The sequence below is a fragment of the Haematobia irritans genome, chromosome 1 (genome assembly GCF_050003625.1).
Source record: "Haematobia irritans isolate KBUSLIRL chromosome 1, ASM5000362v1, whole genome shotgun sequence".
NCBI lineage: Eukaryota > Metazoa > Arthropoda > Insecta > Diptera > Muscidae > Haematobia > Haematobia irritans.
In genome coordinates, this window is record NC_134397.1 from 19388295 (window position 1) to 19412230 (window position 23936).

General features: G+C 25.9%; 1 protein-coding gene across 1 annotated transcript in view; it reads left to right on the plus strand.

Moving 5' to 3' along the window:
- The window catches only part of LOC142220398 (uncharacterized), a 35846-nt gene that overhangs the window by 6341 nt on the left and 5569 nt on the right, over positions 1-23936 (plus strand). The window contains exons 2-10 of the mRNA XM_075289513.1: positions 3703-4004; positions 4068-4281; positions 12549-12870; positions 12933-14142; positions 14223-14582; positions 20686-21143; positions 21213-21311; positions 21377-21687; positions 21844-22123. Of these exons, the coding sequence (XP_075145628.1) occupies positions 3821-4004; positions 4068-4281; positions 12549-12870; positions 12933-14142; positions 14223-14582; positions 20686-21143; positions 21213-21311; positions 21377-21687; positions 21844-22123 (3438 nt within the window). The 5' untranslated portion in view covers positions 3703-3820. The remainder of the gene's footprint in view (positions 1-3702; positions 4005-4067; positions 4282-12548; positions 12871-12932; positions 14143-14222; positions 14583-20685; positions 21144-21212; positions 21312-21376; positions 21688-21843; positions 22124-23936) is intronic.

Genomic DNA, 23936 nt, shown 5'->3' on the forward strand with positions numbered 1-23936 from the left:
AAATTTTGCAAAACATTTTTTTGGGAATAAAATTTTGCAAATTTTTTTTTTAGGAATAAAATTTTGCAAAAATTTTCTATAGAAATAAAATTTTGCGAAAATTTTTTATAGAAATAAATTTTTGCAAAAATTTTCTATAGAAATAAAATTTTGATAAATGTTCTATAGAAATAAAATTTTGATAAAATTTTCTATAGAAATAAAATTGTGTATTTCAAATAGAATCTAAGAATGAGTGTAATAGATGTGGAGGAGGTTTCACACTCAATCTGGCTTGAAATTCTTTAAATTTAGTGCCGCCAAATGACTTGAAACATTGGAATCTCAGAACTTTCCAGAAATAATCGAAATATAGGACGAAATAGAATTTGACATTCAAATGCTTGCGAACTTCAACAGGTCTTTAAATTGACTGATGAATTGGTGGTAGTACATGTTACGATTGGAATATCCTAACGGGTTACGACATGGTTCTTTGGAATGCAAACATAGGCGACCATTTCAAATGACTACAGAATAGTAAATTAAGATTACCTGCATATGAGAAAATATTAAAGGGTTGAGATTTTATTTGTCAATTTATTTAAATATGAATCAGTTATTTTTAATTGCATAAAGAATAGAAGAATAGGACATTGTTAGTTTTAAATATTTTAAATATATTTATGCATTAGCATACAAATTAAAGTTTGCTAAAAGTTGAATTACAGGTTTAGTTTTTAATGTTTTTTATTTGCAAAAAGTTTTTGTCTCAATAAAAAAAGTATTTGAATGATCTGTTACCAATTTTCGATGAAGATTGCTTAATTTTTTATACCTAAATTTATTGAAATGAAGATTTCAGCATATAATAAAAAAAAATCACACCTTCAAAGAATATCGATATGCTAAGAAAAACATAAAGATTGTGGCATTTCAAAGCTCAATTTATTATTCTCAAATCTCTATAAACATCATACGTTTTATTGTTTGAATACCCCAATAGTTTTGTTTGTTTACAATTGTGCTACTTTTTTTCCTTAGTTATTGCTGAAAAGTTTTTGTATTGTGTGTGTGTTTGATTGCCTCTGTGTAGTAAACGAATCGTAAATTTTCGCACTATTCCATTGTTGTTTATAGTTAATTATTTCATTAATTTTTAATAGTTCTTTTCGTTGTATGAATGATATCATGCAAATATTTATAGATCTATATTTTTGCAGGAATTTATGTATCCAATTCACACATACCGCACAGAAAAAACCAATATGTATATGATGTTATTTGTAAATGAAAACTTTGTGGAAAGTTTATATGGTAGTAGGTTAGAAAAATCGTGACAAACGCATATTTGGTACTAAAGATTAGTGAAGTTTATTTTTAAATTCTTACGAAGATTTTCTTTAACGTTGAATTTTTACAAAGAAATATTTTAAAAAACGAGTAATCTAAATATAAAATCACCAAGTTTAACAAAGTTTTCTATAAAAATGAAATTTTGAGAAAATTTTTTTATGGAAATAAAATTTTGGCAAAATTTCCTGCAGAAATAAAATTTTGGCAAAATTTGCTATAGAAATAAAAGTTTGTTTAGGAATAAAATTTTGCAAAAATATTGTATAGATCTACAATTTTCAAAAATTTTCATAGAAATAAAATTTTGCAAAAATTTTATATAGCACTAAAATTTTTCAAAAACTTTCTATAGAACTAAAATTTTCCAAAAATTTTCTATAAAACCAAAATTTTCCAAAAATTTTCTATAGCACCAAAATTTTGCAAAAATTTTCTATAGCACCAAAATTTTGCAAACATTTTCTATAGAAATAAAATTTTTGCAACAATTTTCTATAGATCTGCAATTTTCAAAAAATTTCCATAGAACTAAAATTTTGCAAGAAATTTATATAGCACTAAAATTTTGCTAAAACTTTCTATAGAACTAAATTTTTCCAAAAATTTTCTATAGAATCAAAATTTTGCAAAAATTTTCTATTGCACCAAAATTTTGCAAAAATTTTCTATAGAAATAAAAATTTTGCAAAAATTTTCTATAGAAATAAAATTTTTGCAAAAATGTTCTATAATAAAATTTTGAGAAAATTTTCTATAGAAAAAAATTTTTTGAGAAAAATTTTCTATAGAAATAAAATTTTGACAAAATTTTCTGTAGAAATACTATTTTGAAAAAATTTTCTATAGAAATAAAATTTTGAGAAAAATTTTCTATAGAAATAGAATTTTGCAAAATTTTTTTATTGAAATAAAATATTGACAAAATTTTCAATAGAAATAAAATTTTGCAAAAATTTTCTATAGAAATGAATTTTTGAGAAATTTTTCTACAGAAATAAAAACTTTCTAAAGAAATAAAACTTTGAAAAGATTTCTATTGATATAAAATTTTCTACATAATAAAATTTGGCAAAAATTTCCTACATAAATAATATTTTCGAAAAATTTCCTACGTAAGTAAAATTTACGAAAATTTAAATTTTTTCCTATAAAAATAAAATATTGCAAAATTTTTCTATAAAAAAATTTGACAAACTTTTCTATAAAAATATAATTTTGTCAAAATATTCTATAAAAATAGAATTTTGACACATGTTCTATAAGGATAAAATTTTGAAAAAATTAACTTTTGGAGAAATTTTGGAAAACTTTCCTATATAAATAACATTTTAGAAAAATTTCCTTTATAAATAAAATTTTGTATAGAAATAAAATTTTGAGGAAAATTTTCTATAGAAATAAAGTTTTGACAACATTTTCTATAGAAATACAATTTTGAAAAAAATTTCTATAGAAATACAATTTTGAAAAAATTGTCAAAATATTCTATAAAAATAGAATTTTGACACATGTTCTATAAGGATAAAATTTTGAAAAAATTAACTTTTGGAAAAATTTTGGAAAACTTTCCTATATAAATAACATTTTGGAAAAATTTCCTTTATAAATAAAATTTTGTATAGAAATAAAATTTTGAGGAAAATTTTCTATAGAAATAAAGTCTTGACAACATTTTCTATAGAAATACAATTTTGAAAAAATTTTCTATAGAAATACAATTTTGAAAAAATTTTCTATAGATATAAAATTTTGACAAAATTTTCTATAGAAATAAAATTTTGACAAAATTTTCTATAGAAATAAAATTTTGACAAAATTTTCTATAGAAATAAAATTTTGACAAAATTTTCTATAGAAATAAAATTTTGACAAAATTTTCTATAGAAATAAAATTTTGATAACATTTTCTATAGAAATAAAATTTTGACAAAATTTTCCATAGAAATAAAATTTTGCAAAAATTTTCTATAGAAAAAAAAATTTTCAAAAATTTTGACAAAATTTTCTATAGAAATAAAATTTTGACAAAATTTTCTATAGAAATAAAATTTTGACAAAATTTTCTATAGAAATAAATTTTTGACAAAATTTTTTATAGAAATAAAATTTTGCAAAAAAATTTCTATAACAATAAAATTTTGACAAAATTTTCCATAGAAATAAAATTTTGCAAAAATTTTATAGAAATAAAATTTTGCAAAAATTTTCTATAGAAATTAAAATTTTGACAAATTTTCTAAATTTGCCTAAAGGAAATCGGAGAGGTCGACTTTTTTAAATTGTTAAAAAATCGAAAAATCGACTTTTCCAAACATTCAAAATTATGGAAATTCTATCTATAATTTATACTTGTTTTATATATTTCAGATTTGGTTGGCCCCAAAAGTGAAAAAAATCTTCAAAATGTTAGTTGGTAATTAAGAAGAAGGTGTATCTCAAAAGGAATCTCACCGCAAAAGTAAACAACAAATAAAAATACTATAAAATGCCTTTGACTACTAGTACTTCGGCTCAGCAATTGCGTCCACTAACACTGGCTGGACCAGAACGGGAACCAGTACAATTTACGGTAAATCTGGTGGGGGCTCCAGCTGAAGTCGAACAATTGGTACAACAAATTAAAACGGTAGCAGAACAATTTCTATATCATTGGAAAACTTTTCCTATTGGTAAGACAATCAAAATAACGTTTTCCATTGGAATGTATTTATTTTCATTTTTCTATATTGCAGTTCTTCCACAACCTTTGTCGGCTGCTGCCTTAACCTTGGGTGGATCAGGTCATAATGGCTCTAATACAGTGGGTAATCGCAAGCCGAGACCGATCAATTTACGAGATCTTTTTATAGCACCACCATTTGATGAATTGGATGCTGTGGCCTCGGATGGTACAGGAGAACCACGTCGTTTGACTAATTCTCAATTAAAATCATTGCGTGAAAATGGGTAAGTTTAGTATGGTTACTTTGTTATTTGTATTTTAAAGAAATTTCTTATTTTAATTTGCTTTTTTGTTTATTTCGTTTTTGGTTTATTATTTGTTTCGCTAAACAAGCTATAAAATTACAAAAAGTTTTTTATCTACAAAATCGAGTTACATATTGTTATTTCAAATCACACATTTTTCACATTAATAATTAAGCTCATCAAGAAATCGTTAAAACAACTTCTATTCTATTATTTTTCATATGCTATTTCTTAAATAAATATTCAATTATATCTGTCATGCAGATCTGATATGATACATGGCCCCTTTTTTTAAAGTATCCCTTTGAATTTATAAAGCAAAAAATAATCTTTTCATGGAGGTTTAGATAAATATCCACAAAATCAATCACAAATCAATAGACATAATAATATACAGGGCAATATTCTCCAAATTGATTGACAAATATGTCATGGCTTTTGAATATGGAATTCCTCACAATATATAATTGTCAAAAAAAAATTTGTCAAAATTTTGTTTCTATAGAAAATTTTGTCAAAATTTTATTTCTATAGAAAATTTTGTCAACATTTTATTTCTATAGAAAATTTTGTCAACATTTTATTTCTATAGAAAATTTTGTCAAAATTGTATTTCTATACAAAATTTTGTCAAAATTTTATTTCTATAAAAAATTTTGTCAAAATTTTATTTCTATAGAAAATTTTGTCAAAATTTTATTTCTATAGAAAATTTTTGTCAAAATTTTATGTCTATAGAAAATTTTTGTCAAAATTTTATGTCTATATAAAGTTTTTGTCAAAATTTTATTTCTATAGAAAATTTTGTCAAAATTTTATTTCTATAGAAAATTTTGTCAAAATTTTATTTCTATAGAAAATTTTTGTCAAAATTTTATTTCTATAGAAAGTTTTTGTCAAAATTTTATTTCTATAGAAATATTTGTCAAAATTTTATTTCTATAAAAAATTTTGTACAGAAATAAAAGTTTGATACAATTTTTTATAGAAATAAAATTTTTGCAAAATTTTCTATAGAAATAAAAATTTGACGAAATTTTGCTATGAAATAAAATTTTGAGAAAATTTTCTATAGATATAAAACTTTGACGAAATTTTCTATAGATATAAAATTTTGTAGAAATTTTCTATAGAAATAAAATTTTGCAAAAATGTTCTATAGAAATAAAATTTGGCAAAAATTTCCTATAGAAATAAAATTTTGACAATTTTTTTTTTATAGATATAAAACTTTGACTAAATGTTCTATAGATATAAAATTTTGTAAAAATTTTCTCTGGAAATAAAATTGTGCAAAATTTTTTTATAGAAATAAAATTTGCAAAAATTTTCTATATAAATAAAATTTTGCAAAAATTTTCTATAGAAATAAAATTTTGACGAAATTTTGTACAGAAATAAAGTTTTGACGAAATTTTCAATAGAAATAAAAGTTTGACAAAACATTCTATAGAAATAAAAGTTTGACAAAATTTTCTATAGAAATAAAATTTTGACACAATTTTCTATAGAAATACAAATTTTGACAAAATTTTCTATAGAAATAAAATTTTGAGAAAATTGATTCTTCGAGGTAATTTTCTCAACTTCTTCTTCGTGACGCGGCCTTCTTTAAAGTCGTTCAAGAATTTTCATTTATCTGCCTTCCGTAAAGTTGACATCTGGTTGGATGTTTTAATCCAACCAGAAGCCATGATGAGGGCGAGTATGTTCACTCCCGCAGATCGGGCTGAAAGAAAATAGAGCCCGCTATCTTTTTTCTTCTAAAGAATAATGCTGGATACTGACACAGGATATGGTACGAGTCTTCTGACAGCAAACACCATCTGCAAATTTCATCATCTTTAAGGCCTATTGTTACTATATGTATATTTCTCAAGTGTGTTATGCCCATTTATAATGTCAATTCCCGTCTGTTCATCGCCATCCGAATTTCGCCATTCCCATGGTTCTTTTCGTCCCATATCAACATGGTTTATTCACAACCTTCCGAAGAGACCCAACGTCTTCGCTATAGTTCATCATATTTGAAATGAATCTGGACAGAATCAAAGTCCGACTCTTGTTTAGTTATAAGGCTTAAGTTTTTGCCATTTTCGTGGTCTAAGAGCCTACAAGGTCAAAACTGCGTCACTTTAGATACCAGACCATCCCCATTTTAATTAACAAATTATTGCTATTTTCCTCTTCAATTTAGAGAACATACTTATTATCGCTTGATTTCCAATAAATATAATTGTTCTGGGAAAATATTGAAAAATCAATATTTTTACGTAATTTAAAAATGTTTTTAAATGTTTTTCAAATATGTCTACTTATTTAGCTGTATCATCTCACCTTCGCGTGTTATCAATTTCATTCAATTTTCTTTAAAAAAAAAATCAGAAATGCATGATCTTTATTCACATTTGTTTAGTCTTAAATCACCATCACTCATTATGATCTTCACCATCCTCATTATTGAAATTATCATTGCAATTATCCCTAATTTATATACAAAGAAAAATTGCAACTCTATTTTTAAAAAAAGTATATATCATATTCTTTCTATGCTATGTAATCACAACAACAACAAATTTTATATATGTATTTTTATTGCATTAACAACAAAAAATAATCATCACAAAAAACCCCAACAACAAATCAATCAATAATAAAAATTACTAAACAAAAAAAGCTTACAAAAGGACAAATATGGAAAACCGAAGAAATTAACTTTGGAACAATTGGAAACCATACGTAAAAATGGGTAAATACAATTAAATAGTAAATAACAAAACAATATATACATATATTTGAGATAAAAAAATATTATACACAAAGAAGTATCCATTACAAAAAATGGAATTCATAAGTTTATACATTTATTAGATGAGAGCTAAATTATAGTTCTAAAAAAAATTGAGCTTTATCTGAGTCTTATCTAAATAAATGTTTAAATATAAATTCCAAATTTTTGTTGGCTACATAATAAGACAACAACAAAAAGGATGTTTTTCAATGTCTATATATTATTATTTTATACATAAATGTTTTATAGTTATACTATATGAATATGTAAATTTATTCGATTTTGTTTAGTTAATTATTTTTTGTTATTTGATTTTATTGAGATTTTTGTTTTTGATTTCCATATTATTGGAAATTATAGTTTTTTTTAAGGAATTAACTTTTAATAGAGATTATTTTTGAATTTGTAATTTAAAATACTAAATCGGAAAAATTACTATTTTTTTAATAGAAATAGAATTCTGCAAGACTTTTCAATTTCAAACGGTGATATAAATCAGATGGATTATTGTTTCATGTTATTTCACGATAGGTGTGTAATAAAATTCTATACAAAAAAAAAAACAGTGGGAAGAGAAATTTTGATTAATTTTAGAAAATTTAGGTTACTTAAAAAAATTAACAAAATTATATTACAAAAATAAGTAAATATTTTCCGACCAGTTCAAGAAAATATATTTGGCATATTTATTTTTTTCCACTTGTTCAAAAAAAATCGTAGATCGAAGGAAAAATGTCCAAAAAATGGGAACTTTTGTGGTAAAATTTACAAATTTTTAAGAAATTCAGGACTATTTTGTGGGAAATTCACGTAGGAATTTAGTGAAACTTTATGCTTAAATGTTGCGAATAGTTCACCTGATATATTAGTAGTTCACCTGGTATATTAGATTGAATTTGAATTATAATATATTACACAGTAACCAAATATTCAGCTCTTTGGCTCCAAACGTAAATCACTTATTCCAGCGGAATTTACTTGATGAGAGGAGAAAAGTAATTTCTGGATATTGCTAGATTGGTTGCCGTTCGATTTTTATGAGCCTCTATAGTTTTTACTTTTTTAAACATATTGTAGATCGCTCAGAACTCATATTAAGGGAATGTTCAACTGCCCAGCCCTCTAAATGAGAGATTTGCGGCAGTATATGATCGTTTTTGAGTTGAAGAACACATGCATGGTCGCCCCGACTTGCATGTTTTGGAATATTACCTGGGGTTTGAAGCGTTTTTTTTGAAGAGTTTTTTTCGTAAGAAATTCGCGTAGGTAGACCAGTAAATTTGCAAAAATTGTCTATAAAAATATAATTTTGCAAAATTTTCTATAGAAATATAATTTTGACAAAATTTTCTATAGAAATAAAATTTTGCAAAAATTTTCTAAAGAATAATTTTCTCTGGAAATAAAATTTTTGCAAAACTTGTCTATAGAAATAAAAATTTCTACGGGAATAAAATTTGGCAAAAAAATGTATAGAACTAAAATTTTGCAAAAATTCTCTTTAGAAATAAATTTCTTGCAAAATTTTCTATAGAAATAAAATTTTTGCAAAAATTTTCTATAGAAATAAATTTTGCAAAAATTTTCTATAGAAATGAAATTTTGAAAAAAAAAATCTATAGAAATGAAATTTTGCAAAAATTTTCTATAGAAATAAAAATTTTGCAAAACTTTTCTATAGAAATACAATTTTTGCAAAACTTGTCTATAGAAATAAAATTTTGCAAAAATTTACTACACAAAATAACATTTTTGCAAAACAAGTATATACAGCACTAAGTTCGGCCGGGCCGAATCTTAAATACCCACCACCATGAACCAAATATTAGGGGTTCCTTTGAAATTTCAGGAGGGCTTGAGGACTTGAGGACACTTCCCGAAGATAAATTTAAAGATTTCATCTATGAGGACTATATCAGATTCTGGATTTATAAGAACCATTGTTGTTTGACTTTTAGAGGAATCATTAACATCTCTTGTAAGTGTGCAAGAAAATTATAAAATAACGTCTTGATTTGAAATCTTAAATCTGTAGAAGTAAAATCTGGAAATTTTACACCCTCAAGAAGTGAAGTCGGTCTATATGGAGGCATTACCAAATGGACCGATAAAAACTTAATCCGATACAGGTTTTTGTGAGCCTAAAATACCAGAATATTTACAATTTCAGGCAAATCAGGTAAAAACTACGGTTTCTAGAAACCCAAGGAGTTAAATCGGGAGATCGTTCTTATGGGGGCTATACTAAAATATGGACCGATACTCACCGTATTCGGCACACCTCTTTATGACCCGAAAATACCTCTAGATTTCCAATTTCAGGCAAATAGGATAAAAACTTCGGATTCTAGAAGCCCAAGAAGTAAAATCGGGAAATCGGTCTATATGGGGGCTATACCGAAATATGGACCGATACTCACCATTTTCGGCACACCTCTTTATGGTCCTAAAATACCTCTAGATTTCCAATTTCAGACAAATTGGATAAAAACTACGGTTTCTTTAAGCCCAAGACCCCAAATCGGGAGGTCGTTTTATATGGGGACCATACCAAAACATGGACCGATACTCACAATTTTTGGCACACGTATTCGTGGTCCTACAATACCTCTAGATTTCTAATTTCTGGTAAATTGAATAAAAACTGCGGTTTCTATAAGCCCAAGAAGTAAAATCGGGAGATCGGTCTATATGGGGGCTACACAAAAATATGGACCGATACTCACAATTTTTGGCACACGTATTTGTGGTCCTACAATACCTCTAGATTTCCAATTTCAGGTAAATTGAATAAAAACTGCGGTTTCTATAAGCCCAAGAAGTAAAATCGGGAGATCGGTCTATATGGGGGCTATACCAAAACATAGACCGATACTCACCATTTTTGGCACACCTCTTTATGGTCATAAAATACCTCTAGATTTCAAATTTCAGGCAAATTGGATAAAAACTACGATTTCTATAAGCCCAAGACCCAAATCGGGAAGTCGGTTTATATGGGGACTATATCAAAACCGATATAGCCCATCTTCGAACTTGACCTGCCTGCAAACAAAAGACGAGTTTGTGCAAAATTTCAGCACGATTGCTTCATTATTGAAGACTGTAGCGTGATTACAACAGACAGACAGACGGACATCGTTATATCGTCTTAGAATTTCTCCCTGGTCAAGAATATATATACTTTATATAGTCGGTAATCCATATTTCGATGTGTTACAAACGGAACGACAAACTTATTAGAAAATTTTGACAAAATTTTCTATAGAAAAAAAAAATTTGCAAAAAATTTCTATAGAAATACAATTTTAACAAAATTTTCTACGTGAATAAAATTTTGCCAAAATTTTCTGCAGAAATAAAATTTTGCAAAAATTTTCTATAGAAATAAAATTTTGCAATACTTGTCTATAGAAATAAAATTTTTGAGAAAATTTTCTATGGAAATAAAATTTGTACAAAATTTCCTATAGAAATAAAATTTTTTTATAGAAATAAAATTTTGAGAAAATTCTCTATAGAAATAAAGTTTTAACTAAATTTTCTATAAATTCAATTTGTGACCAAAAACATCAAAATAAAATTTTTTAATTAGGTAGATTTTGACTATAAAAATCTAATCCCACCAACTCATCATATTATATTACACTGTTCAGTTATCTCGATGATAGATTTGCGGTAGTTTATGGTCATTTTTGAGTTATAAAACATAGAGTTCAAGGATGTGTTTGCAGACAGCACCTGTTCACATCTCTTTGAATATTAGATTGCTATAGAGTGGCCAAAATACGTCTTTTCATTTAGTAGTTCGCCTATTAGCTCCTGTATCCTTTGATCGCAAATTAATGACAATCTGCCTTCGGCAGTTACCATTGCTGTTTTGAGAGCAGTCTCCGATCTATACTACTTCTAAGTTTTCGATACGATATTTATTGTATCGTCATTTATTTGAAAAAAAAATATGTTTTCGAAAATCACCTCTTCATTGGTCGAAATATTTGTTTGAAATCTGAGAATAGGAAATAATCACTGGAGGTGAGATCTGGAGAATAAGGAGGATAAGAAGACCGAGACAAGAGAACATTTTCTATAGAAATAAAATTTTGAAAAAAAAAAAATCCTATAGAAATAAAATTTGGGGACAATTTTTTATAGAAATAAAATTTTGAGAAAATTTTCTATAGAAATAAAATTTTGAGAAAATTTTCTAAAGAAATAAAATTTTGAGAAAATTTTCTATTTCTATAGAAATTTTTCAAAATTCATTTATTTGCTCAATTTTGTAGTTTAAAGCCATAAGACCCATGCAAAATAAATTGCAATAGAACTACTCAAAAAATATAATATAAACATTTTATGAATAATATAATGGCTTAAAATTAAAAGTAAGTAAAAAAAATATTGACCAAAAAATTACAATAGATTTCAAATGATTTTGAAACAGGTAAAAGATACCACTAGAAAGCCTTATATTTTGAAAATTTTCTATAGAAATAAAATTTTGAGAAAATTTTCTATAGAAATAAATTGTTTAAAAAAAAATTCTATGGAAATAAAATTTTGATAAAAATTTCTATAGAAAAAAAAATTGACAAGATTTTCTATAGAAATAAAATGCTGAGAAAATTTTAACAAAATTTGATAGAATTTTTTTTTAATTCGGTAGAGTGTGGTAAACATTTTTTTAAATTTTGGTACGAGTGGCAACCGTGATAGTTGATGGTTTTACATCTTTTGTTTTTTATTAGGGGATTATTTTCATTTTTTTTATTAAAAATGGTTCTACATCATTTTGTTTTGTTATTAGAGGATTAGTTCCATTTTTTTTAATAGAGATGTATTATTTTCCATATTTATTTCCAAACTAAATTTGTTTTTATTTCATATAGTAAAATATTCAAAAACGTTAATATTAGTAAATGTTTTTATTTAAAAACAAATTCCATATTTTGCATGCAAATAAAATACAATAATAATTCAATATCTTTTTGGTTGTTGTATATAGAATTTTCTTTTTCTTAAATTCTTCAATTTGATGTTTACCCTTTTTACGTTTTGTCTGTGTACCTCTACAGCAACTACCACGACCACTAACTCAAAAGGAACAAACAATCACTTGTACTAAAAACTTCCATGTATATTGTTATATCGATACATGAAAAACCATATCCTTCCAACTCCTACACACACACACACACCAACCTGGAGTAGAAACCAAATCCCCATTGCTATTCATTGTAACATTTTTTTTGTTTTATTTGCTACAAATCCTGAAAAAATCTCTTTTGCTTATAGAAAAAAATCGTTTTTTTTTTGTTGTTAATAAACAAAATGCTTGAAGCTTAAATGCATGTTAAAAATTCTCTAAATGTCTAATTATTGTAGTCGATTTAGTTTAAGATTATAACTATGACTAATTGCTTGATTGATTTTCTCTTGTTTTACCCTTTCGCAGAGAATTCAATGTTCCTAGTTTGCATTTTCCTGGACAAGTTCATAAATGGCGTTTGTCGCAGCTCTTGCAAAAGGGAACCTTAAGAGCCCAAGATTCATTCTTAAGCGATTTGGCATTGGCTGCAAGATTTTTGGTTATAACGGCCAGGGGTCGTATTTTCTCCCACTTCTTTTCCGTATATCATGCTGTACATGCCTTATTAAATGGTCTAGTAAAAGTGGTCGATATGTTTATCGGGGTACCAGCTTTGTTGGCCCACAATTTGGATTATAAAATCAAAGAGGAGAGATGTCGTTTTTTAATTGCAGAACTTGTGTGTAGGGTGAGTTTTTAGTATTTACTAGACAATGGACAATTTTTCAATATCCCTTTTTTCGCTTTTAGCCCGAATTTGAGGATTGTCTGGATGGTTTATGTTCTTATGTCCGGAAAATGTTACGTCGTGCCACTATGGAGAAATTCGATTTTAATAGTTGTGAAGTTTCACAACCTGTGCCATATTTGTTTCTCACACCCAAGGGCCAGGAAATTGATCTACGTCTGTTTTGTCGTGATGTCATGCGAAAAGCTTTACCCATTTTAATTGGCATTTTGGAGCGGGAGACACGTGGCTGGTTTTTACATTTTCGTGAACGTTTAATTGGTGAACTTAGGGACAAAAAGCTAACAGACAAAGAAATCGAAGAAGAAGTCAATGAGGCTGTTATGAAAGAATATCTTCAACGAGTCTACACTTCGATAATGTCCAATCCCAAATTGGCTGAATTGGGTCCTGGTATACCCGAACTCTTGGTACAACAAGCCCAAGCTGTGGTCATTATGTACAAGGCCGTGGAGAAGGTCCAGAATGATATTAAACGTTCACGTGAAGATCATCAAAAATGTTTGGCCAATGATCATTCGGTTTTGTCGCGTGTGGCCCCATGGTTAAGGGCCCGTCTCAGGCATGCTGAAGAGGCTAAACTTTCAAAATCGGCTTGGTCTGCCCATGAGGAGGCTTTGAAAATGTGCACCAAACAGAATTTACACCAGACCGCCTATTTTCTTAGTCGTGATTTGGCCTTTATGAAGGAACGTGAACCTGTCCTCTTGAAAGAATTGAAAAATGCCAAAACACCCACAAGAAGTTTTCAATGGGCCTGTCGCATTTGGTCTCCCAAATCGTGGATAATCAAACGTAATTTCCAAGGACAATCGGATATAATACCCACAGTTATAAGTCAACAAGCCACCTCGATTGTAACACCACGTTCAGATCCCTCGCAACCAGTATTTTTAGTTGAAAAGGAAATCATACGTACGACCAGTACACGATGGCCCTTCTGGCGTTTATTGAATCTAATGCAACGTACTTGGTGTTGGACTTGGAATATGATGTTTTTACTGGGCATTTTAGTACCCTGGTGTAGCCCCTTGAGTTTGAGAGCCCTATTCTGTGTTAAGCCTTTCATGCCTGATTTAGAGCTATCGCAAATTAATGGAACTCTATTTCCGCGCAAGACAAGCATAACGCAGACTATGGCTTCAAGGCTAATAGAATTGTGGCGTCACATATCAAAATCAAGGACGCATTTTGAAACGGAACCAGATACGGGTATGTTTTTTATAATTTTGATCTCTACCCCCAGGGAATGAATGTAACTTCTTGTTTTAATTTGTTTTCTTTTTTTGCAGGCTTTATTGGCAAAGGTTTTACTCGAAATTTGAATCGTGTTTGGAATTATTTTGTTAAAGGCTTCCTTGGCACTATTGTTATACTATTTGCCTTTCCCTTACTTTGTCTAGCCACAAGCTTTTTGAGTATTATACTTGCCTTAACTGCCCCCTTCTGGATTCCAATGTTCACCATACTGCTGCATGTTTACATGATTCTAATATATGATCTCGATTCGCCGGATAATACACGAAATCGCTATTGTATATTACTGGAGGCTCTAGTCTGGAATATTTTTATACAAGGTTGTATACAGCCTATAGTTGCTGTATTTGTGGCCAGTGTCATATGTCCATTAGTTTCCGGTTTAATATTAATAGGTAAGTAGTAAGTAATCCTGTCCAAAATACATTTGCCCCGAGCCTGTTCTATGAAATTATACTCCATGAAGTATGTTTTAAGGGACCAAATATATTTGTCCTAGAATTATGTCAAAAAAAAACCGACGTAAAATATAAAATTATTCGGGAAAAGGGGACAATCCAACCAATTCGAAATGGGCAGCTCATCTAACCCAATCTAGGGATACAAAATTCGAAAGTCCACTTTTAGTCAATAAAAAGTCGAATTGAATTGAATTAATCGAATTGAACTATGATTTTGGCATACAAAATTAACTTTTGACAGTGACCAAAATCGACTTTTAAAGGGAAATCGAGCTTGAACTAAATGAAGAACATTATCTATAGCTTTTTATGCAGATAGCCAATCAAAACTCCAAAAGTCACTACATCAAAAGTTGACTTTTCAACAATCGCAAAAGTCCAAAATTCAAAATTGTAAAATTAAAAAAAAAAATCTAAAATCTTGTGTCATTCGTTGTTAAAAAGTTAAAAAATTTTTTTATTACGGGATTTCTTTTATTGTGAGTTATCTAAAAGCCGAAAAACTAACTAAAAAGGATCTTATTCAAAAGTTCAATTTTGTAAAATTTTAAAAATGTTTCAAAAAATCAAAAATCTATATAAAATTTTGTATCATTCGTTGGGTTTATTAATTTTTATTTATTCCGAAAAACCAACTCAAAAAGATCTTATGACTACGAAACGTCACAGCCGTAGAGCTGTGCAGAGAGAGGGAAGACATAGGTGGAATGTTGTCATTAATTTCATGGGTTCATAATTTTTCAGGGCAATAAACAAACAACGAAAACCTTTATATCTCTTGCTTCACTTTTCTACCATCCAATTAGTAGACCCAAGAGATTATGTCATCAAATCTCCTGAAGGAATTGGACTGGATAAGTGAAAAGAGAGATTTATAGTTTTTTGATGTCATGATAAGAGACGAACCCATAGACGTGTGAAAATAATAGCAACATTCCACCTATGCCTTCTCTGCCTCAAAAGCTCTGTTGCTGTGGCGATTCAGGGCCATAACTAGGAATTTTGGCTGCCTTTGATGATATCAGCTTTCGAATACCAAAAAACAAATATTTTCAACGTTGGTTCAATCGTCCTCAGAAATGGCAAAATTTGACAAAATTTTCTACAGAAATAAAATTTTGACAAAATTGTCTACAAAAAAATTAACAAAATTTTCTTTAGAAATAAAATTTTGACAAAATTTTCTATAGAAAAAAAAAATTTTGACAAAATTTTCTATAGAAATAAAATTTTTAACAAAATTTTCTATAGAAATAACATTTTTATCAAAGTTTTCTATAGAAATAAAATTTTTAACAAAATTTTCTATAGAAATAAAATCTTTAACAAAATTTTCTATAGAAAAAAAATTTTTAAAAAATTTTCTATAGAACTAACATTTTTAACAAAATTTCTATAGAAAATAACATTTTTAACACAATTTTCTATAGAAATAAAATTTTTAACAAAATTTTCTATAGAAATAAAATTTTTAACAAAATTTTCTATAGAAATAACATTTTTAACAAAATTTTATATAGAAATAAAATTTTGCAAAAATTTTCTACAGAAATAAAATTTTGACAAAATTTTATATAGAAATAAAATTTTGCAAAAATTTTCTACAGAAATAAAATTGTTAACAAAATGTTCTTTATAAATGAAATTTTTCAAAAATTTTCTATAGAAATAAAATTTTGAGAAAATTTTCTATAGAAATAAAATTTTGACAAAATTTTTTATAGAAACAAAATTTTGAGAAAATAGAAATAAAATTCTGCAAAAATTTTGTACAGAAATACAATTTTTAGAAAATTTTCTATAGAAATGAAATTTTGCAAAAATTTTCTATAGAAATAAAAATTTTAACAAAATTTTCTATAGAAATAAAATCTTTAACAAAATTTTCTATAGAAATAACATTTTTATCAAAATTTTCTATAGAAATAAAATTTTTAACAAAATTTTCTATAGAAATAAAATTTTGACAAAATTTTCTATAGAAATAACATTTTTAACAAAATTTTCTATAGAAATAACATTTTTAACAAAATTTTCTATAGAAATAACATTTTTAACAAAAGTTTCTATAGAAATAACATTTTTAACAAAATTTTCTATAGAAATAAAATTTTTAACAAAATTTTCTATAGAAATAAAATTTTGACAAAATTTTCTATAGAAATAACATTTTTAACAAAATTTTCTATAGAAATAACATTTTTAACAAAAGTTTCTATAGAAATAACATTTTTAACAAAATTTTCTATTGAAATAACATTTTTAACAAAATTTTCTATGGAAATAAAATTTTTAACAAAATTTTCAATAGAAATAAAATTTTGACAAAATTTTATATAGAAATAAAATTTTGCAAAAATTTTCTACAGAAATAAAATTTTTACAAAATTTTATATAGAAATAAAATTTTGCAAAAATTTTTATAAAAATAAAATTTTGCGAACATTTTCTATAGAAACTAAATTTTGAGAAAATAGAAATAAAATTTTGACAAAATTTTCTATAGAAATAAAATTTTGAAAAAATTTTTTATAGAAACAAAATTTTGAGAAAATAGAAATAAAATTTTGCAAAAATTTTGTACAGAAATAAAATTTTTAGAAGATTTTCTATAGAAATGAAATTTTGCAAAATTTTTCTATAGAAAACAATTAACAAAATTTTCTATAGAAATAACATTTTTAACAAAATTTTCTATAGAAATAACATTTTTATCAAAATTTTCTATAGAAATAAAATTTTTAACAAAATTTTCTATAGAAATAAAATCTTTAACAACATTTTCTATAGAAAAAAAAAGAAATAAAATTTTTAGAAGATTTTCTATAGAAATGAAATTTTGCAAAATTTTTCTATAGAAAACAATTAACAAAATTTTCTATAGAAATAACACTTTTAACAAAATTTTCTATAGAAATAACATTTTTATCAAAATTTTCTATAGAAATAAAATTTTTAACAAAATTTTCTATAGAAATAAAATCTTTAACAAAATTTTCTATAGAAAAAAAAATTTTAAAATTTTCTATAGAAATAAAATTTTGACAAAATTTTCTATAGAAAAAAATTTTGACAAAATTTTCTATAGAAATAACATTTTTAACAAAATTTTCTATAGAAATAACATTTTTATCAAAGTTTTCTATAGAAATAAAATTTTTAACAAAATTTTCTATAGAAATAAAATCTTTAACAAAATTTTCTATAGAATAAAAAAATTTTAAAAAATTTTCTATAGAACTAACATTTTTAACAAAATTTATATAGAAAATAACATTTTTAACAAAATTTTCTATAGAAATAAAATTTTTAACAAAATTTTCTATAGAAATAAAATTTTTAACAAAATTTTCTATAGAAATAATATTTTTAACAAAATTTTATATAGAAATAAAATTTTGCAAAAATTTTCTACAGAAATAAAATTTTGACAAAATTTTATGTAGAAATAAAATTTTGACAAAATTTTATATAGAAATAAAATTTTGCAAAAATTTTCTACATAAATAAAATTGTTAACAAAATGTTCTTTATAAATGAAATCTTTCAAAAATTTTCTATAGAAATAAAATTTTGAGAAAATTTTCTATAGAAATAAAATTTTGACAAAATTTTTTATAGAAACAAAATTTTGAGAAAATAGAAATAAAATTCTGCAAAAATTTTGTACAGAAATAAAATTTTTAGAAAATTTTCTATAGAAATGAAATTTTGCAAAAATTTTCTATAGAAAAAAATTAACAAAATTTTCTATAGAAATAACATTTGTAACAAAATTTTCTATAGAAATAACATTTTTATCAAAATTTTCTATAGAAATAAAATTTTTAACAAAATTTTCTATAGAAATAAAATCTTTAACAAAATTTTCTATAGAAATAAAATTTTTAACAAAATTTTCTATAGAAATAAAATTTTGACAAAATTTTCTATAGAAATAACATTTTTAACAAAATTTTCTATAGAAATAACATTTTTAACAAAAGTTTCTATAGAAATAACATTTGTAACAAAATTTTCTATAGAAATAACATTTTTAACAAAATTTTCTATGGAAATAAAATTTTTAACAAAATTTTCAATAGAAATAACATTTTGACAAAATTTTATATAGAAATAAAATTTTGCAAAAATTTTCTACAGAAATAAAATTTTGACAAAATTTTATATAGAAATAAAATTTCGCAAAAATTTTTATAAAAATAAAATTTTGCAAACATTTTCTATAGAAACTAAATTTTGAGAAAATAGAAATAAAATTTTGACAAAATTTTCTATAGAAATAAAATTTTGAAAAATTTTTTTATAGAAACAAAATTTTGAGAAAATAGAAATAAAATTTTGCAAAAAATTTGTACAGAAATAAAATTTTTAGAAGATTTTCTATAGAAATGAAATTTTTAACAAAATTTTCTATAGAAATAAAATCTTTAACAAAATTTTCTATAGAAAAAAAAAAGAAATAAAATTTTTAGAAGATTTTCTATAGAAATGAAATTTTGCAAAATTTTTCTATAGAACACAATTAACAAAATTTTCTATAGAAATAACACTTTTAACAAAATTTTCTATAGAAATAACATTTTTATCAAAATTTTCTATAGAAATAAAATTTTTAACAAAATTTTCTATAGAAATAAAATCTTTAACAAAATTTTCTATAGAAAAAAAAAATTTTAAAAATTTTGTATAGAAATAAAATTTTGACAAAATTTTCTATAGAAATAACATTTTTAACAAAATTTTCTATAGAAATAAAATTTTTAACAATATTTTCTATAGAAATAAAATTTTGACAAAATTTTATATAGAAATAAAATTTTGCAAAAATTTTATATAGAAATAAAATTTTGCTAAAATTTTCTACAGAAATAAAATTTTTAACAAAATTTTCTTTATAAATGAAATTTTTCAAAAATTTTCTATAGAAATAAAATTTTGACAAAATTTTCTATAGAAATAAAATTTTGAGAAAATAGAAATAAAATTTTGCAAAAATTTTCTATAAAATAAAATTTTGCCAAAATTTTCTATAAAATATAATTTTTAGAAGATTTTCTATAGAAATAAAATTTTTACAAAAATAAAATTTTACCAAAATTTTCTATAGAAATACAATTTTACAAATATTTTCTATAGAAATAAAATTTTACCAACATTTTCTATAGAAATAAAATTTTTACAATATTTTCTATAGAAATAAAATTTTTTTTTAGAAATAAAATTTTGCAAAAATTTTCTATATAAATAAATTTTTAAGAAAAATTTTCTATAGAAATAAAATTTGAACAAAATGTTCTAAAGAAATAAATTTTTACCAAAATTTTCTATAGAAATAAAATTTTACCAAAATTTTCTATGGAAATAAAATTTTACCAAAATTTTCTTATACAGAAATAAAATTTTGACAAAATTTTCGTTAGAAATAAAATTTTGCAAAAATTATCTACAGAAATAAAATTTTTAGAAGATTTTCTATAGAAATGAAATTTTGACAAAAATTTTTTTAGAAACAAATTTTTACAAATATTTTCTATAGAAATAAAATTTTGACAAAATTTTCTATAGAAATAAAATTTTAACAATATTTTTTATAGAAATAAAATTTTGACAACATTTTTTATAGAAATAAAATTTTGACAAAATTTTCTTTATCACAAAAATTTGTTGAAACACGGCAAAAAAATAGATAGTTTTTTGGTAAAATTTTCTTCAAGTTTAGGTAGATTATTTTGGCTCGAGTGGCAACCATGCTTTTAATGGAATTGCATACTTTTATTTTTATTTTATTTATTTAACTCATTTTACAACCAAGCCGAAATGGCCATATACGGTTACAGGGATACTCAAAATAAAGAATTACATTAAATTTACTCAAAAAAATTATAAAAATATTAGGACTACCTTACTCCCTTATTACTAAGTATATATCTTACTACTATATGTAGACTACGTTACAAAAACAATTTGATATATAAATATAAAAATTTAGGAATTGATTTTAATGATATTAATTTCCAATTTTCTTTTATTCTAGTCGGTGTCATTCGTTATTCCTTGCGTTTGTTCTGGGATTCACTTACCTTCCATTTATTCATAAAGAAATGTGGTCGTATACCGGCCTCTGATAGTTTGGTTGTAAAACGAATAGCTGGTCCTGGTTTAGCTTTGGACTATTATTTTGTCATTAAACCAGAACAAGCATTGGCTGCATTTGAAGCAAAAATGGAATTGGATGAATTACAGGCCTATCAACATGCCATGGAACGTATTATATTGACGCCACAAAAAGATTTTTCACAATTTGTCGAGGCATGTTTTGGACCATTTTCGGCGCAATTATCAAAAAGTGGTCCCTATTTGGCTTTGGATCGTGAGGCTCAAGATTTGACAACAACATTACATGAAAAATTGGAAAAAAGAAGGCGTGAATTACAGACAAATCTAACATCTCAGGTGAAATCTCGTATTAAATTAAATACCAAGGAATTAAAGGTAAGACATTTGAATTAATTTTCAATTGAATATTTTAATGTGATGAAAATCCCATTTGGACTATTTTAGATTGCCATACAACTTGCCGCCCATATTTTGGAGAAATACTATCCGTCTCATATAATAGCTAGATTATCTATAAGCGAAGAAGAATTTTGGGATAATAAGGTAAAATAGAAAAAGTGCTAATGTGTTTTTTTAAACTAAGAATTTTGTTTTGTCTTCTTTTCCAGGGCTTAACAGTTAACGATTGGCCCGGTTTGGCTGGTCTCATTTACACGGAAATCTTTAGCTTAGATTTTCTAACGCCACTTTTAGAAAACGATACACATTTCAAATTAGAGCCCCATCCTACACTCGATTTGTCACGATACACTGAAATGGTACAAAATGCCACTGATGTTATAGGTTCCAAGGGTTTGGATCTTTTGGGTAATGTCTATGCTCCACGGGGTAATGTTCAAGTGCATTTGCCATTTTTGGAAGTGACAGCATTTAATCCAAGATCTAGAATAACGTTAACCTTCCGGAAGCCCGATAAAAGGTAAGAAAAAAAATCAAAATTAAAAAAAAACAAAATTTGGTTTTTTGCTACGATTCCGAAACACCATTGAGTTGCAACCAGGTTGGATTTCTTCGAGAGAATATACACATACGATTACATATTTATATTGTTTTTCTTTTCCTCTTTTTTGTTTAGGGATATATCCGTGGGTTTAACCACACCTCGCGTTCGTGCCCATCGTGCAGCTCAACAAACAAAAACACCGGAAACTAAAAAACCATGGCGCCCATGGAAAAAGAAAGCGGATGAGAAAAGTGTTACGGAAAAACTTCTTATACCTCTACCCGTGCCCCATCCTGTACATATAGCAATCAATATATACAATCGTGATGCTGAACATCCCATACCATTGGATTCGGAATTGGTATGGGAAATTTTAAAGTCAATCGAAGATTGCCAGGGTGGTGATGTTATGGTAAGAATGAAGATGCATATAAAATTGGGCTTAACTTAACTTAACGGCGATTTCGCTTGGAAAAAATATTTTACCAAAATTATTTTTAATTCATAATATTTTGAGGGGTTTTGTACCCAAAAGCTATGACTGTATTCATGATATTTTCCAATCAACTTCAAGAGTGTTGCATTTTTTATTCGAATCCAAATCCGCATAAGTTTGTCCAATAGGATCGGTTCTCTAATATGGAGTCAATCAATTTACTGCCTGTTCATGAAACTCAAAATCGTCTCGAAACGAATTGTTCGTCTAAAGTGAGAATAAAATGACCTTAGATATATTTGCTACAAAATCTCGAACTTTGCCATGAACTCATGCTTTATGATTTTCTATCGAACACTGAAAAAAATTGTGGTTCGACAGACCCTAGTTTTCGAGATATCAACCTAGTGATTTTTAATTTTTCTTTCGTCTCGAGGCGAACGAAAATTCCACAAAAAGCCGGAAATCAGTTCTCAGTTCTTTTGTGATCAGTAAGGGAGCCACCGTGGTGCAATGGTTAGCATGCCCGCCTTGCATACACAAGGTCGTGGGTTCGATTCCTGATACGACCGAACACCAAAAAGTTTTTCAGCGGTGGATTATCCCACCTCAGTAATGTTGGTGACATTTCTGAGTGTTTCAAAACTTCTCTAAGTGGTTTCACTGCAATGTGGAACGCCGTTCGGACTCGGCTATAAAAAGGAGGTCCCTTGTCATTGAGCTTAACATGGAATCGGGCAGCACTCAGTGATAAGAGAGAAGTTCACCACTGTGGTATCACAATGGACTGAATAGTCTAATTGAGCCTGATACATCGGGCTGCCACATAACCTAACCTAACCTTTGTGATCAGTATACAAAAAATTTTGCTTTTTGGAATCGCCTGATTAACATAGAAAAATTAAAAACGAATATATGTAATAATTTTCTTTTTTAATTTTTCAATATTAATCAGGCGATTCCAAAAACCAAAATTTTTTTGTAATCGAGTGTAAGAAAACTTAAATCAAATTTTTAAAAAATTGTAGATCGCCTAGAAATTTCAAAAACGAAATATCGGCCCGCTTCGCTGCGCCTTCCGAGGCGTATTTTTAAGAAGATTTTGCGTTAACTTAGTTAAAATGTTGGACATAGAGTACATGTCTTTCCCGAACATATACGTTGGCTGCCAATTTCATGTAAATTTAAGTTTTTTAGTAAAAAGACGTCTGGCAGAAGCCTGTGCAAAATTAATAAAATTATGTACCAAGTTCCCATTTACGGACAACGCTCTACTTTCAATTTTCAAAACATAGGACAAAAGGGAACTCTCCCCCACCTTCGTTCCACTCCGACCTGATATCGGAATATCACGTACCCTATATTAATTTCACAAAATATCCAATGATCCCTATAAATTCCAAGTAAATAGACAAAGTTTGTACTAATTTAAAAATCACGTATTAATTTAATCACCTTCTCCCACATTCCCTTTAAATTTCAAGTACACAAAAAAAATTTTCTGATTCAATCACGAAATTAGTTGATCCAATTAATTTTTAATTGAAATGTCTTCAATCACAGAAATGATAGTATCAATTAAAAAATTAATTGAAGTTAATTGATCCAATTAAAAAATTAATTGATACTATTATTTTTGTGATTGATTTTTGTTTCAATTAAAAAATTTGTTGAATCAATTAAATTTTTAATCGAATATTTTTTAAAACTCAATTAAAATTTTAATTGGAAAAATTTTCGTGATATTTTTTTGTGTGTAGATCGGATAAGGAATTACGTTCTATTGTTT